The sequence below is a fragment of the Schistocerca americana genome, chromosome 8 (genome assembly GCF_021461395.2).
Source record: "Schistocerca americana isolate TAMUIC-IGC-003095 chromosome 8, iqSchAmer2.1, whole genome shotgun sequence".
In the NCBI taxonomy this organism is placed as follows: Eukaryota; Metazoa; Arthropoda; class Insecta; order Orthoptera; family Acrididae; genus Schistocerca; species Schistocerca americana.
The window spans coordinates 466,845,940-466,860,373 of record NC_060126.1 but is presented as its reverse complement, the minus strand read 5'-3'; the positions used below and the strand labels follow the sequence as shown (position 1 = coordinate 466,860,373).

At 36.1% G+C, this 14,434-nt stretch overlaps 1 protein-coding gene across 1 annotated transcript in view; it reads right to left on the bottom strand.

The window, feature by feature from the left end:
• The window catches only part of LOC124544930 (phenoloxidase 2-like), a 105,079-nt gene that overhangs the window by 27,151 nt on the left and 63,494 nt on the right, over window positions 1–14,434 (bottom strand). Inside the window, exons 8-9 of the mRNA XM_047123676.1 lie at window positions 5,745–5,909; window positions 4,464–4,592 (exon numbers count right to left, since the gene is read on the bottom strand). Of these exons, the coding sequence (XP_046979632.1) occupies window positions 4,464–4,592; window positions 5,745–5,909 (294 nt within the window). The remainder of the gene's footprint in view (window positions 1–4,463; window positions 4,593–5,744; window positions 5,910–14,434) is intronic.

Here is a 14,434-nt window from a genome sequence, read left to right as displayed (position 1 = left end):
ATAAACCTGTGTCTCATAGAAGGGTTTTTTCCTGATCCTCTCAAACTATCCAAGGTAACTCCAGTCTTTAAGAAGGGTGTCAAATCAGATCCTGCAAACTACAGACCAATTTCAGTAATTCCAGTACTAGGAAAAGTCTTTGAAGGCATAATGTATAAGCAGATGTATGAGTACCTAGAACTAAATGGTATGTTAAGTGCATCACAGTTTGGTTACAGAAAAGGAAGGTCAGCTATACATGCCATAGAGCTCTTAGTCAGAGACATTCTAGCAGCATTTGAGGACCATGCGCACGCACAGGTAACCTTATGTGATCTGAGCAAAGCTTTTGACTGTGTTGACCACTCACTTCTGCTCTCTAAACTTGAGTACTATGGAATAGTGATAAAAGTTTAAAACTCATCAAATCATACCTCAATAAAAGGAACCAGGTGGTGGGTTCAGGAAGTCATCTGTCAAACATACTCGAGGTTCAACATGGAGTGCCACAGGGATCTAAATTAGGACCACTTCTTTTCCTTGTACACATAAATGACTTACCAGGAAATATAGATGTAAAGACATATATGTATGCAGATGACACAGCTTTTCTATCTGTAAACCATGTACTTGATAAACTTGTAAGTGATATGAAATTGGCAAAAGAAAATGCAACATCATGGTTTAATGCCAATGGTCTGCTATTAAATGAGGAAAAGACCCAGAATATGTGGTTCAGTCTATCAAAGACTACAAAAATAGAAAAACAAAAGGCAAAGTTTTTAGGTATTGTACTTGACAACAGCCTAACATGGAACTCTCATGTTGATCACATAGTGGTTAGGTTGTCAAGAGTTATATATTTGTTGAAGAGACTGATGTGTTGTGTGACATTCGAGTATGTAAGGTCAGCGTACTTTGCCTTTTTTCAATCCGTTTTAAGGTATGGGTTAATACTCTGGGGAAACAGCAGAAAAATAAATGAAATTATGGTGATCCAGAAGAAAGCAATCAGAGTAATGGCTAAGGTAGATAATAGAACACATTGTAAACCATTGTTCACTAAATATAGAATTTTAACAGTAATTAATTTATATATTCTTGACAGTGTTAACTACATACTTGCTGAACTACCTAATTTAAGTGTAACAAATGAAAGACATGGCTACTATACAAGAACGTGTACTTCTCTGCTGTTGCCACAAAATAGATTAGCTAAAACTAACAATAGTCATAAGTATATGGCAATTAAAATATATACCAAATTGTCTAAAAATGGGTCAATCAAGCCTGACAAATTATTTAAAGACAATGTTCATAACCTCTTGTTAACTAATCCATTCTATTCATTAGAAGAATTTTTAGAAATGCCCAATATCAACTTAAATATGTAAAATTTTTTTTTGTAAAATTAATAGGTTAAGTGAACTGACGAAGTCTATTGCATGTAACAATGCTGAATGACTAATAAAGAATCTGAATCTGAATCATCTATATCAAACCTACTAACCACCAGCAATACCTCCACTTCGACAGCTGCCACCCATTCCAAACCAAGAAGTCCCTTCCATACAGTCTAGCCAACTGTGGTTATCGCATCTGCAGTGATGAGCAGTCCCTCCCGGAATATACCGAGGGTCTCACTGAAGCCTTCACTCACTGTAATTATCCTCCCAATCTTGTACAAAAACAAATTGGCCATGCCTTATCTTTCCAGTCACCCATCACCTCCCAAAGTCCCACAGTCCGGTCACAGAGGAGCATTCCCATCATAACTCAGGACGACCCAGGACTGGAGCAACTGAATTACATTCTCTGCCAGGGTTCCAATTACCTCTTGTCGTGCCCTGAAATGAGAAATATCCCGCTCACTATCTTTCTCACTTCTCCTACAGTGGCATTCTGCCATCCACTGAAACTACAAAATATACTCGTCCATCCTTACACAAACCCCACACCCGATACCTTACCTCATGGCTCATACCCCTGTAACAGACCTCGATGCAAGACCTGTCCCATACATCCTCCTACCACCTCCTACTCCAGTCCAATCACTAACATCACCTATCCCATCAAAGGCAGAGCTAACTGTGAAACCAGTCACGTGATTTACAAGCTAAGCTGCAACCTCTGTGCTGCATTCTATGTAGAAATGACAACCAACAAGCTGTCTGTCTGCATGAATAGCCACCAACAAACTGTAGCCAAGAAACAATTGGACCACCCTGTTTCTGAGCACACTGCCAAACATCATATCCTTCATTTCAATGACTGCTTCACAGCCTGTGCCAGATGGATCCTTCCTACCAACACCAGCCTATCTGAATTGTGCAGGTGGGAACTTTCCCTGCAATACATCTTATGTTCCCGTAACTCTCCTGGTCTTAAACTTAGTCACTGTCCTCACACATCTAGCCCCCTCCCTATTCCCATTCCAATGTTACACAGCTGTCATTTCACCACCACACCCAGACTTTTTATTTCATTTTATCTCTCTCCTTTCCGCTACTCCACCCCCCCCCCCCTTCTCCACCTCACCCTGGCCTTCTGTTTAAACTGCAGCACTTCACTGTCCACCACCCCCACCGTACTATCCCTCCCCCTCCCCACTCAAGCTCTTCCTTTCTCCCACCCAGTCGCCACTCCTATCATGCAGTGGTGCTGCTGCTTGCAATATAGTTTCAGTTGTCTGAGACTGCAGTTGTGTGAGAGAGTTGCATTTGCATGAGTGTGTGTGTGTGTGTGTGTGTGTGTGTGTGTGTGTGTGTGTGTTATTGTATATGTGTGTCATTGTGTGTGTGTGTGTGTGTGTTATTGAATATGTGTGTCATTTTTGATAAAGGCAACAATGGCCGAAAGCTATAATTGTGTGAATCTTTTTGCTGTGCCTATCGTGACTCAGCATCTCTGCTATATGGTGAGTAGCAGCTTTCCTTCTCTAATATTGTTACATTCCATCCTGGACATTCCATTGTTTGATTCTGTCACATTAATGCGACCACCTGCCAGAAGCCTGAATAACCATCTTTTGCAGCATGTATCAATGCAAGACATGTTCGAAGAGAGTCAATGAGGTTCTGGAAAGTATAGACAGGGATGTGGAGTCATGTTGACTCCAGTGCCCTGGCCACCTGCTCTAGATTTGTTCGTTGCAGATCCATGGCACAAACAGCCTGATCAAGGTGGTCCCATAGGCTTGGGACTACGTTTAAATCCAGGGAGTTTGGTGGCCAGTGGAGTATGGTAAACTCATCCTCGTGCTCTTGAAACCGTGCACGTACACTGCAAGCTGTGTTACATGTTGCATTGTCCTGCTGGTAGGTGCCACTGTACCAAGGATAAATAAACTGCGAGAATAGATGGATACTTGGTTTGATTTTTTGTGCCCTAGAAAATGTCACAAATGCATTTCCCAGACCGTAATGCTCCCAACTCGTTTCTTCCAATGATTATTGCAGGGTGTTTGCTTTCAGTCCAGTGGAGCATATAATGCAATTTGTCTGAAAACACCACCACTCAGTGGAAGTCCAGTTCTGGTATTGGTGTGCAAATTCTAGCCTTTATTGATAAACAGCAGTCAGCCTGGGTGCATAATCGTGAACCTGCTGCAGAGGCCAATACGTGGCGACATTCGCTGGACAATCACTGAGGAGACATGGCTGGTAGCCCACTGGTTCATTTGGGTGGTCAGTTGGTCAACACTGTACATCTATTTGCCCATACACATCTATGCAGCCATAGCTCACATGTCATCTATGGCCCATGGTGCATCGTAGTTACCATGGGTTCTGTTGTGGATAATACCATTTTGCCATGTACAGTACACTTTAACCGAGGTAGCGCATGAACAGTTTACAAACTCAGTTGTTTCGAAAATGCTTCCACCTTTGTCCTGAATGCCAATGATCTGCCCTTTGGATGTCAGATAAATCACTCTGTTTCCATAATACGACAAAGACTGCACCTTTTTTAACATCCCATAACATGCTTTATATGGCCTCCACTGCTAGTGCTTCCATCTGCCTCCTGTGATTGGTTATTGCACACTGATGTAGAAAATAGCTGGTGGTCACATTAATGTGAGTGGATCATGGATTAAGTTAAATATATAGCAAGTGAATAAATGACATACAAGAAGGTTTTGTCATTTCCTTCTTAAACAATGGCATTACATTTATGAACATTTTGATGTCTTATGGGAGGGAGTTGAAAAAGTTCATTCTGATACGTTGTAAACCTTTTTGCACAAGTCTGATGATTTTCAGATTTCCACAGTATTTTGTTGTAAATGGCATTTGTTTCATAGAATGAACATTTCTCTTTGTAGTTAGGTACCTGTGTTTCAATAATGAGCCCATCAAGTTTGAGAGAATTCAACTGTCAGGACTGATACTAACTGAATGTTGAAAGCAGATGCTACTATAAATTACTAACATATGGAAAAAAACTTTGAATATATGAATATTAAAGATGTTCAACAGTACCTGCTCGACACTGTATCTTGGCAGAACACTCTTATGTGCCTGGAAGACTCCATCTACAAAAGCATGCCATCGGTAGAAAATAGGATCCCTCATACTTGTTGCTGGATCAGCAACAACACCAAATGTTTCCTGCAACAAAAGTAAAATGATTTCAGGAAATAGTAACTTCTTAATAAGAAAAATATAAATTAGAAAATGAAAATGGGAAGTTATGTTCAAAACCTCTGAGTACAAAACAATGACTGACAGAATACATTTCAATATTACTATTAACAACAAAGTGCTACTATGCTATTATCTGATATTTTACAACTATTGGGGATATAAGTATAGTCAGAAAATATTCAAATTATTATGTTAAATAGTGCCATGAAGCATACAAACATGTTAATGCTGGTGTTCATAGTATCAATCAGACTGAAGGAGTAATTTTTCTAAACATAGCACTTCTATTAATAGAAAATGCATTTGCCTCCATATTGGCAGATATTAAAATTTTATGTTGGCAGTTGCAAAAATAATGGCGACATTTCTGTGAGAAAAAGCTCTTGTGGTTGATAGAGATTTTTTATTAAACTGGAAAGCTTGTTACTAATTCATGTAATTGTAATTCAATAAATAAAAATGCTTTATACATTTGAAGATCACTCTGAAAGTTTTGAGAAAGTAGTAAAATTCCTTTCCGTGCTAAAAAGATAGTTTCAAAGCATGATGTAGTATTTGCCCCCAAGTTATCTCTGTCACTACATGCCTCATATTTTGTTATTGTTAAGTAACATTTCACACTTTCAATAACTCAAAAAGCTGTTCACAGGTACTATATCTCACTTTTGAGGAAAGACAGATATCATATGGACTCATTTTCCTCATTTCCATACTTCAATTAGACAAATTTGGAGATGAACTAAGTTTATTGGATTACCTTTATGTCAGATTAGCATAGTTATGTTTAATCACAGCTGACAGGATGTGCACTTGTCTATATGTCAGTAATTATTACTCTTCCTTTTTTAACTTATCTCGATATTGCCATTACAGGTGTCATCACTGCTACAGAATGTGTTTTAACTCTTGTTTCACTTTTCCACCATAATACAGAACCCTATGTCTGCCAACTGAGCTCTACATGCACTACATGAACACTGTATAAAAATGTGAAGATGAAAGGTTCTGAGAAATTATAAATTGATTTTATTTTACTTTTAGTGTATACTGATTGACATTTGTTGTATGTTCTATTTCCATGTGTCACATTCCTTCAGCTACATTCATTACACTTACCAGATGTCTTGCATCAGGATCATGGCAGAAACCCATCATAACATGACCAAGGTTATGCAGATCACCGTACAAGTTAGCGTTTATGGACAGTGAGCTTGCCTCCATCATGTTACCAAGAATGTCAATTCCTTCTGTTTCCGTAAGATCAACAATTTCTTTCCTTACCTAAAAAGACAACAAAAATTATTTTTAAGAAAAAAGTGACAACTACAGATTAGTATTCACAGTAACAGTAACTGAAAGCAATTATGCTATTTTTATTAGGATCCAGGATAAATTTACATCCACTTTTTCTTAGAATCTGTCACTACCTTTGGAATCATACATAATATGTGATGGGGGCTGAAGAACACTATTGGTGTTTTATGTCCACATCTGTTCATTGTCTATGTTAATGACTTCTTGAATTACATACCGTGTAAGAACATACTATATGCTGACAATATGACTTTAATAAGTGCAGGAGAGGACTTTCAGAGTGTACTGGACAAAAATAGAGAAATGATGCAAATGGCTAATTACTGGTGTCAGGCTAACCAGCTGTACATAAATCAAACAAAAACAGAAGAAATAATAATTAATCTCAAAGTAACTAAAAATGAAAACAAAACAGTGAAATTACTTGGACTAATCATAGACCAAAAGCTCTCATGGGAAGGACACACCAATTTTCTATGTAGTAAACTAGCATGAGTACTTTTCTTATTGCATAAATTAAGAAACAGTGTGAGCAAGCAATTGCTACTCCACTTGTACTATGCTTTTTTTCATTCCCAACTGCAATATGGAATATTGCTTTGGGGTAACTCCCTAGGGGCTGAATGTATTTTCAGATGGCAGAAGAAAGCACAGTTGCATGGAAGGGTTAGCACTCAGAGAGTCCTGCAGAAATTATTTTAAATCTCTTGGTGTAATGACAGTGCCAAGCATGTACATATATAACAGTTTAATATATGCCAGAGAAAATCTGAAAAAATTGATCATGAGATGTGATGTGCATGCACACAGTACAAGAAACAGTCACCTGCTGGACTTGCCTTCCACAAGACTTGCTGTAGTCCATAATAACTATAAGTACTTAAGCATAAAATTTTTCAATAAGTTACAATGCTCAGCTCGTACAGTACCACTAAATAAATATAAGAATACATTGCAAACCTGGCTAAAAAACAACGAACTCTATACAACTGAAGAATTCTTAGAAACTAATCATCAAAATATATGTTTTACCTAAGTTATGAAGAAAATGTTTTGATATTATATAAGCTAGTTATTTACTGTGATTCTTTTCTTATGTGTGTATTTAATTACTGTATAAAACATTGTTTTACATAATGCTGAAGAAAAGGTCTTTAGTTCCTTTTCTCCCCTTTCTGTAACTATTTGAATATCATTCTGAAACTAAAACCCTCTGTAAACTTTGATGAAGCCAATTGTATGAAAAATACTGAAAGGCTAATAAAAATATTCTATTCTATTCTTAATTTAAAGACTGCATAGTATAATAATTTTTTTAAAAAGTACAAGAATTTGCTGCTTCTAATCATAAGACTGTAACCTTCATAACAAAACATTTTTATCTTCCCCAGGTAGCATCTTTACTGTTATATCATATATTAATGAAGTTAAATCCACATTTGTTCCCAGTTTTGAAATAAATAGAAAATACAACATGTGTATTATACAGTACTGAGCACTTTCCTAATTTTAGTATCAATGAAATATACTGTTTCTGCTTTATCTTAAGTAATTTGCTCGATTTGCACTTATAGTAAATTTAGACACCAATTTTTGATTGTTTGGAACCATTTAGAACAAATTTATTTTGCATTTTATTTGAAATTGGCAATTCCAAAGGTGCAGCATACAAGGGGGACCAATTTGTCACTAAATGTCTTATTTATTTATTTATCTAGCATCCGTGTCATCATACAAACAATATTGGACTTGTCATATGTAGAAATTAACAATATAGAATATATAAAATGAAATTGTCTACAATTGGAATTGTCATACACAGAAATTAAAATATAGAATGTTCAAAATGAAATTGTCTATAATAAATAACAGCAAACTTACAGTTTCTTCCCACATAAATGGTTTATAGTAATTTGTATCTCAGTAACAATATATAACTAGTGCTATAGATGGTAAAGTATAATAAAAGCTGAAACAAACGAAGACAGAAAATTTTGGAGGTTAGTTTGTAAAGTCATTTTCTTGGTCTTCAAGATATTCATTCATTGAGTAGCAACATTTATCAATTAAAAATTTTCTAATTTCCAATTTAAAATTTGTATTGTCCTTTAAATCTTTAATGTACTGAGGCAGTGCATTATAGAGCTTAATGCCCATGTGGCTTACATGCTTCTGAGTTCGTGTTCTTCTTACTTGTTCTATGTGGAGATCATTCTTGTTCTTTGTGTTATAGTTGTGATAGTATGCATTTGTGTGGAGATTGCTATGATTAGCTTTGGTTAAGAGTGCACATTTACGTATATAGACTGATGGCAGAGCAAGTATTCCTAACTTTTTGAAAAGAGGTCTGCAGTGAGCTTGTGTCAGACTGTGGGTAATTATTTCATAGTTTCATCTATATGCATTCCTAACACTTTTGCAAAGTGCACTCTCTCTATTAGTCTGTCACCCAGTTCTAGATTAATGTCTTCATCCTGAATCATATTACCAAACTGTAAGTAATTTGTTTTCTTTGCATTGAGTGTAAGTTTATTTGCACTGAACCAAGTCTCAATGCTTTTTAGGATTTTGTCAGTAGTTGACTGTAACGAGTTTTTAAAGTCGCTCACTATCAGACTTGTGTCATTTACATATAGTACAATTTTGGCTGTATCATATTGTAACTATAAATCATTGACATATATGAGAAAGAGTAGTGGCCCTACGATGCTGCCCTGGGGTACTCTTAAAGGAACTTCTTTTGCTTCTGAAACAAACCTTATTTTTTGATTTGAATTTACAGTGGTGAGCTCTACAATCTGAGATCTGTTTTTGAGATATGACTCAAACCACATTTTAACTCTTTCTCTAATACCTACTGCTTCCAGCTTATCAAGGAGGATTTCATGGCAGACTGCATCGAAAGCTTTAGATAGATCTAAATTGATTCCTACTACACTTTTGTTTTTCTCCAAATTTTTAATTATATCTTGGGTGTAGTCTATGACTGCAGTTTCTGTGCGTCGTTTTGCACGTTGTTTACTATTCCAAAGTTAATTATTGTCTAGGTAACTAGTGACTCTCAATTTCGTCAGTTTCTCTAATATTTTGGAGGAAGGAGGAAGAAGTGATATGGGACGGTAGTTTCCTATTTTATGTCTGTCTTGATTTTTAAATAGTGGCCTCACTTTTGAGATCTTTAGTCGCTGAGGAAACACACCTTCACTAAAGGATAAAATTGCAATATGTGCTAAAGGTTTTGCAATCTGCACTGCAGTCCTTATTATGACTGAAACTGGTATTTCATCAACACCTGCTGCCATTTTTGGTTTTAAGCTTCTAATTTTTCTGAATCTATAAGAGAAAATGCTCAGTCAGCTACATGCATTGACAATATTTTAACAAATTACATATTTGAAGATGGATATACTCATAAATTTTGTCTAGATCTAGGAATTTCTGATCATTCAGCATTATTCATTGAGCTACACAGAGCAGGTAGAGAAGTCCCTTAAAAAAAAACGCTTATGTAAAAAGGATCTTCAACCAAGAAACTTTGACTCTATTCCATGATAAGCTGAAGGAGACAGAATGGCACTTTGATAAAATTATTTCATGCACAGCAAACTTTGAAGCATTTCTAAGGGATTTTCTAAGTGTTTTCAATGAAATGTTTCCACAAAAAACTTATTTTAATAAAATGACAAAATTAAAATGGATCACTAAAGGTATAAAAATCTCCAGTGCTAAGAAAAGGCAGCTACATAAGGAACTAAGACATAATAAAAAAATTGAATTTATTGAATATGTTAAATGATACAAAAGTATATTTAAGAAAGTTGTCAAAGCAGCAAAGCAAATGACAAATAATAAATTAATCTTAAAACATGAGAATAGATCAAAGGCAGTGTGGTCAGTTGTAAAATACGAATCAGGTATCAAAGCCTCTAGACATGAAATTAGTACAATTAAACTTGAAGATGAGATCATTGTAAATCCGGCTCAAATTTCAGAATGCTGCAATGAGTTCTTCATTAATGTAGTGAAACCAGAGGTTAATGTTGCAGATTATGAGAACAATGTATGTCCCTTTGGACTAAATCATAATTCTGAAGGCCTCACAAAATTCAAAACAGTTTCAACAATAGATGTACAAAAATTATATTAAAACTAAAAAACAAAAATTCTGCAGGTTGGGATGGAATACCAGCAAAAGTCCTTAAATTTGTGTGTAAAATAATAGGATACCCACTATCTAAAATAATAAACCAATCCTTTGAACAAGGAAGCTTCTCAGAGGTGCTGAAGTATGCAGAAGTAAAACCGTTGCTCAAAAAAGGGTCATGAGAGGATATGGGGAATTATTGTCCCCTCTCCCTCCTTCCAGTCCTACCAAAAATCTTTGAAAAGGCTGCTGCTATGCAGATTCGAAATTTTATGGAGAAATGTGATATTATTACGGGAAACTAATTTGGTTCCCAGCGTGGCAAAAGTACTATTGATGCAATTAACAAGTTTATCGACAAGATCAGCACATCATTAGACAACCATAATAAAGTTGCAGGAATCTTTTGTGATCTCACAAAAGTCTTTGACTCTGTAAATCATGCACTGCTCATCTATAAGCCTGACAAGTATGGGATCAAGGGTAATGTTCTAAATTGGCTTACTTCATACTTATCAAATAGGAAACAAAGAGTGATTGTCTCATCAAATGCAGCAAATTACTATTCAAAATGGAAAACAGTAGCCCAAGGTGTCTCTTAAGACTCGATTCTAAGACCTATTTTGTTTTTGTTCTATGTTAATGATTTACCGAACAATATAAATGCTCCATCGATTTTATTTGCAGATGACACATCATACAATTGAAAACCAGGAGCCAGAAAACATCCCTCTCTACATAATAAACACAATGAACAAACTAGAAACATGGTTACAACTGAATGTATTAAGATTGCACATCCTCAAAACCCACATGGTCCAATTCAGAACAAAACAGTCAAAGCCCCAAGAAATTAAAATAACTCATAAAAATCAGGATATAGAAGAAGTGGATTCTGTGAAGTTTTTAGGGTTAAACCTAGATAAAAATTTAAATTGGAATAAACATGTTGACTACCTGTTAAGCAAAGTTTGTAGCTTTGCATTTGCTATGCAAATATTATCTGGTGCAAAAGACATGAATACAAGGAAAATTGCATAGCACAGCTACTTTCAATCAGTTGTAAGGTATGGTATTATTTTTTGGGGAAATTCAAGCAATATATTGCGCATACTAAAGTTACAGAAAAGAATAATATGGAACATGTGTACTGCCCATCCAAAGACATCATGTTGCCCACTATTTGAAAAACAACAGTTATTAACAGTTCCCTCCTTATACATCTATGATATTATCATCTTTCTACACAGCAATTTAGAGTTATTCAAGAAAAACTGTTTGAATCACACGTATAACACCAGAAACAAAGACAATTTTATGCTTCCCACTCGTCGCATAAACCTATATGTGCAGTCTCCTCAGTATATGGCAATGAAAGTTCTAACAAGCTAAAAGGAAAGAATGTTCTGAGTATGAATGTAGAGACACTGAAAACAAAGCTATATGATATACTTGTCAAACGCTGCTACTACACTGTTGAGGAGTTCATGACGGGTGAACTGAACATTTGAGCAGGATAAATTTACATATAGTCAATGTAGCTGTCATTCACAAAAGGGAGGAAAGAAAAATAAAAGTTTATATTAATGTTAAAATTCTTTGTACCAATTACACCTAAGTTGTGTTATCCATTTTTTGACGTGTCTCCTGTACACTAATCATATGATTAGAAATTGTATGTTATGAGATGAATAAAACACTATTCACTGTTCACTCTAATTACTTCCTGTTCATTTATTGACGGAATATTCATGCTGCAGGCAACCCTTGGAGCATGTATTATTTTTTGTTTTGTGAAGTTTAAGTTTAATGAATGTGGTACATTTAAAAAATAGTTATTAATATAGTTTGCCATTTCCTTCTTTTCTATATTGCAATTTTCACTGCTTTTGAGTATTATTTCTTCCTCTTCTGCTAAGGTAGTAGTTTCATTCCTCACAATGTCCCATATAGTTTGTGGTTTGTTGTCTAAGTTACTGATTAAATTGCCATTATATAGCAACTTTGCCTTTGCTATTGCCTTTCAGTATATTTTTCTGCATGTTTTTACATATTCTACAAACTGTGGATCTGAGCAAGTTTTAATTTCTTGGTTCAGTCTTTTCATGGTTACACTGGAAGTCCTAATGCCTGTAGTTATCCAAGGTTTGTGTGCTTTTTAATAAACCTAGGTCAGTGTTATTTACCTCCACTTCACTGGAATCTATGTTTGAGAATATATTATCTACGAGGGTCTGTGATGTGTGTGCAACTCTTGCACTCTTTACATTTGTGGCTGCTGAAAGGAAAAATTCAAAAGTTAGGTCTGCTCAGTTTCAATGTCTTCTGTGAAAAGCATTCCTAAATATGTGTTCTTTGAGTTTAAACAATGGAAAGTCCAGGATAGAATAACAATAATATTATGAAAAGGACAGACTGTTATTCACCCTATAGAGAAGATGTTGGGTTGCAGAGAGGTCTGCTATATATGTAAGCTTCCAGCCAAAAGGCTTTCTTCTGAAGTAGAAAACACACACACACACACATTTTCACATAAGCACAACTCACACACACATGACCACTGTCTCTGGCCATTGTGAGCAGACATTGTTCTTTGAATTTAATGCAGCTACAGATAATCCTCTGAACAAAACTCTCCTGGGGTACCTGATACTCCTATTCACAAATCTCACTGTGAACTTTTTGCACTCTCTACTGACAAAAATTAGAATTCGAAGTGAATTCATGGAGACACTAAAAACAAAATCAGCAATCTGTTATGTCACGCATATTCCAAAGATACATCCAAGCTTGCACTGGCAGGCAGAATTAATTTAGGTCTTTGAAACTGCTGTTATTGTCATTCTCATCTGACCAGCATAATGTATTTGAAAGGTTAAAAGGCTGTGACCAAAAGGGAGAAACTCATAAAAAGTACTGAGAACAATTTACATTGCAGAGTTCCTGTATGGTGTAGAATGAGACTGTTTGACACCATGACACCCTATACCAGTGAAAAATACGAAATATAGTGATATGCTGACCATTTACATGATTATACTGTTTTTTTTCATATAGTTATTTATATTTATTTTCAATCCACAGTTGGTCCTAGAATTTTTTCTATAACTTGCACTTCTTTTACTTCCGACAATGAGTTGTTAATGTGAAGGTGAAACAAGGTTCAGAGTCCACCTGAAGCAGTGGCTCCTCCTACAACTGCTATAACTGGATACATAAGTGAGATTATCAAACGTCACAGGAAGGTAAGGGCACTGTCGTGCTCAAATCAACCTTCAGGCTGATAATAGCAGTTGTTCACATATTTCTGTAATACACAAAGACTGACTAATGGATAGTGTGAATCATTTCTTCTTCTTCTTATACTAATGAATGTAACTGTTGTTTTCAACCTATGATTGATTGCTGGCATTAACTTGATAAGTGAGTAAATGTGCTGTGAGGCATTTACCGGTCTGCCTAACTGTTTAAAAATATGACTACAAGAGGCTCTGGAGTGTGCAGCACATATTATCCTTATTAATGCTTCTGATAGAAGCATGACTGAATAAAGTAGCAAGGATGTATGGCAAAAACTGGTTGTTATGGCAAAGTCCTAGCTGGCAGGAATGCAATGCTGAAATTCAAGTATGGAACTTTGCACAAAAATCATTGATTTGCCACAACAACAAAATGATGGCCAATGGGAGAATGTTCCTTAGAGACCAGCAACATTTAACTTAGACCAAGTAATCTAGAAGCGCTCACTTTTCACATATCCGGGTAAATCCAATCATGGCTGGAGTGTGTCAGTCAGGAATAGTATGCGGAGTATTTGAAACATTAAGGTTTATAAGTAAAATATTAGCTACTTACCATAAAGAAGACATGTCAGCCTTCGTCAGTGAAACACACACACACACACACACACACACACACACACACACACACACACACACACACACACAACCACACACACACACACAAGCAAGCACACCTCATGCATGCATGACTGCCAACTCCAACATCTCAGGCTGGAATGCTGGACTGTTTTCTGGCCTGAGATACTGGATTTGGTGGTTGTGTGCACATGAGTTGTGCTTGAGTGCGTGTGTATGTGTGTGTGTGTATGTGTGTGTGTGTGTGTGTGTGTGTGTGAGTGAGTGAATGGTGCATGTGCATGTGCGTGTGTGTGTGTGTGTTGTATTGACGGAGGCTGTGGCCAAAAGCTATATGTGAGTGTCTTTCAATTGTACCTCTCTGCAACTTGATGTGTCTTCTTTACAGTAAGTAGCACTCTTGTCTTTTCCTACATTGTTGATATTCCTACCTGGAGTTTCCATTGTTTGGTAAAATATTAGCTGTTCAA